Source organism: Grampus griseus, assembly GCF_964374135.1.
Source record: "Grampus griseus genome assembly, chromosome: 7".
Taxonomy (NCBI): Eukaryota; Metazoa; Chordata; class Mammalia; order Artiodactyla; family Delphinidae; genus Grampus; species Grampus griseus.
The window spans coordinates 47,885,323-47,886,668 of NC_139001.1; the positions used below are offsets into that span (position 1 = coordinate 47,885,323).

Here is a 1,346-nt window from a genome sequence, read left to right on the forward strand (position 1 = left end):
TTGGAATCACCTTATTAATCACACTTCTTAGCTAGTGGGCCAGGTATGACAACATGGAAACAGAAAACTCAGCGAATAGAATAATGCAATAAATTCACATTTGTGATTTACCGAACCTGTCACCATATACGTAGCTGAATTTCCTGGAAATACTCTCAGACCCGCAAAATTAGTAGACACATCTACATAACAGGATATTAGATCCCAGGTAGATCCACATAAATAAATAAACTTTGTACTAAATAAATTGTATGCAAAACTTTACAAAAAGAAATTAGAAAGATACTTCTCAGGAATTTCCTAAAAAAAATTCCCAGTACAATTTTATTTTACTGAATTTTCTGTCATTTACCTTAATTGAAAATTGACTCTCAATTGGAAAGAAAGGGATGTATTTTTTGTCTCTTCTAAATCATAAATATTTTTTAGCAATGTATAACTCTTTTTAATAATCTTAAGCAGTTCCTATTTTATCTACTCCCACTCATCTCTCCACATTCATTAAGGACCTTGTACCTGGCTTGCTATCTTCATCCCTATTAAACATGATTCAGCATCTTGCATGTTTCCAGAGACCCTGTGGTCAATATATTCAGTGCCTTATTTCATAATGCTCTGACATAGAGTCCAGCGTTGTGCTCTGCTCCCGCTCAGCCACCCGCCCCGGACACGGCGCCACCATGCCCAAGTGCCCCAAGTGCAACAAGGAGGTGTACTTTGCTGAGCGGGTGACCTCCCTCGGGAAGGACTGGCATCACCCTTGCCTGAAATGTGAGAAACGTGGAAAGACGCTGACCTCAAGGGGTCATGCCGAGCATGAAGGCAAGCCCTATTGCACCCACCCCTGCTACGCGGCCATGTTCAGCCCCAAAGGCTTCAGGCACGGTGGGGCAGAGAGCTACACTTTCAAGTAAACCCAGGTTTTGGAGACCCCATCCCTGGCTGCTTGCTGGGCCGCTGCCCCTCTAGGGCGATGGCAGGCCCTCCCCACAGGCATCTGGGGCTCCCCTGTAGACCCTCAAGCCCTCAAGAAACCCGGCCACTTGGAAGACCTACAAAAAAAAAATTATCTCCCAGATCCCCTACCTCCTAATACCCTAAGGGGTAGGTTCTCAACATACAAATTTTGGGAGGACACAAACATATAGTCCAGAACACTTAGATTAGAATTTCCTGTGGTAAACATACCTAGAACCTATGGAGTATGAAGCATGACTTCCAGGAGAATTTCACCTAAGCTATGTCTCTGATGTATAAAATGAAAATAGTTCATAACTTAAGTGCTCCCAGCTTTGTGAGATAATGACCTACTGAGTTAACAGAGTCCTGATCTTTTAATACAGACT

At 42.9% G+C, this 1,346-nt stretch overlaps 1 protein-coding gene across 1 annotated transcript; it reads left to right on the plus strand.

The window, feature by feature from the left end:
• Positions 1 to 643: 643 nt before the first annotated feature.
• Positions 644 to 1,033, plus strand: LOC309824671 (cysteine-rich protein 1-like). The gene has a single exon (XM_082657718.1). It carries the CDS (start codon positions 681 to 683, stop codon positions 912 to 914), a length of 234 nt encoding a protein of 77 aa, XP_082513844.1. The 5' UTR covers positions 644 to 680; the 3' UTR covers positions 915 to 1,033.
• Positions 1,034 to 1,346: the final 313 nt, after the last annotated feature.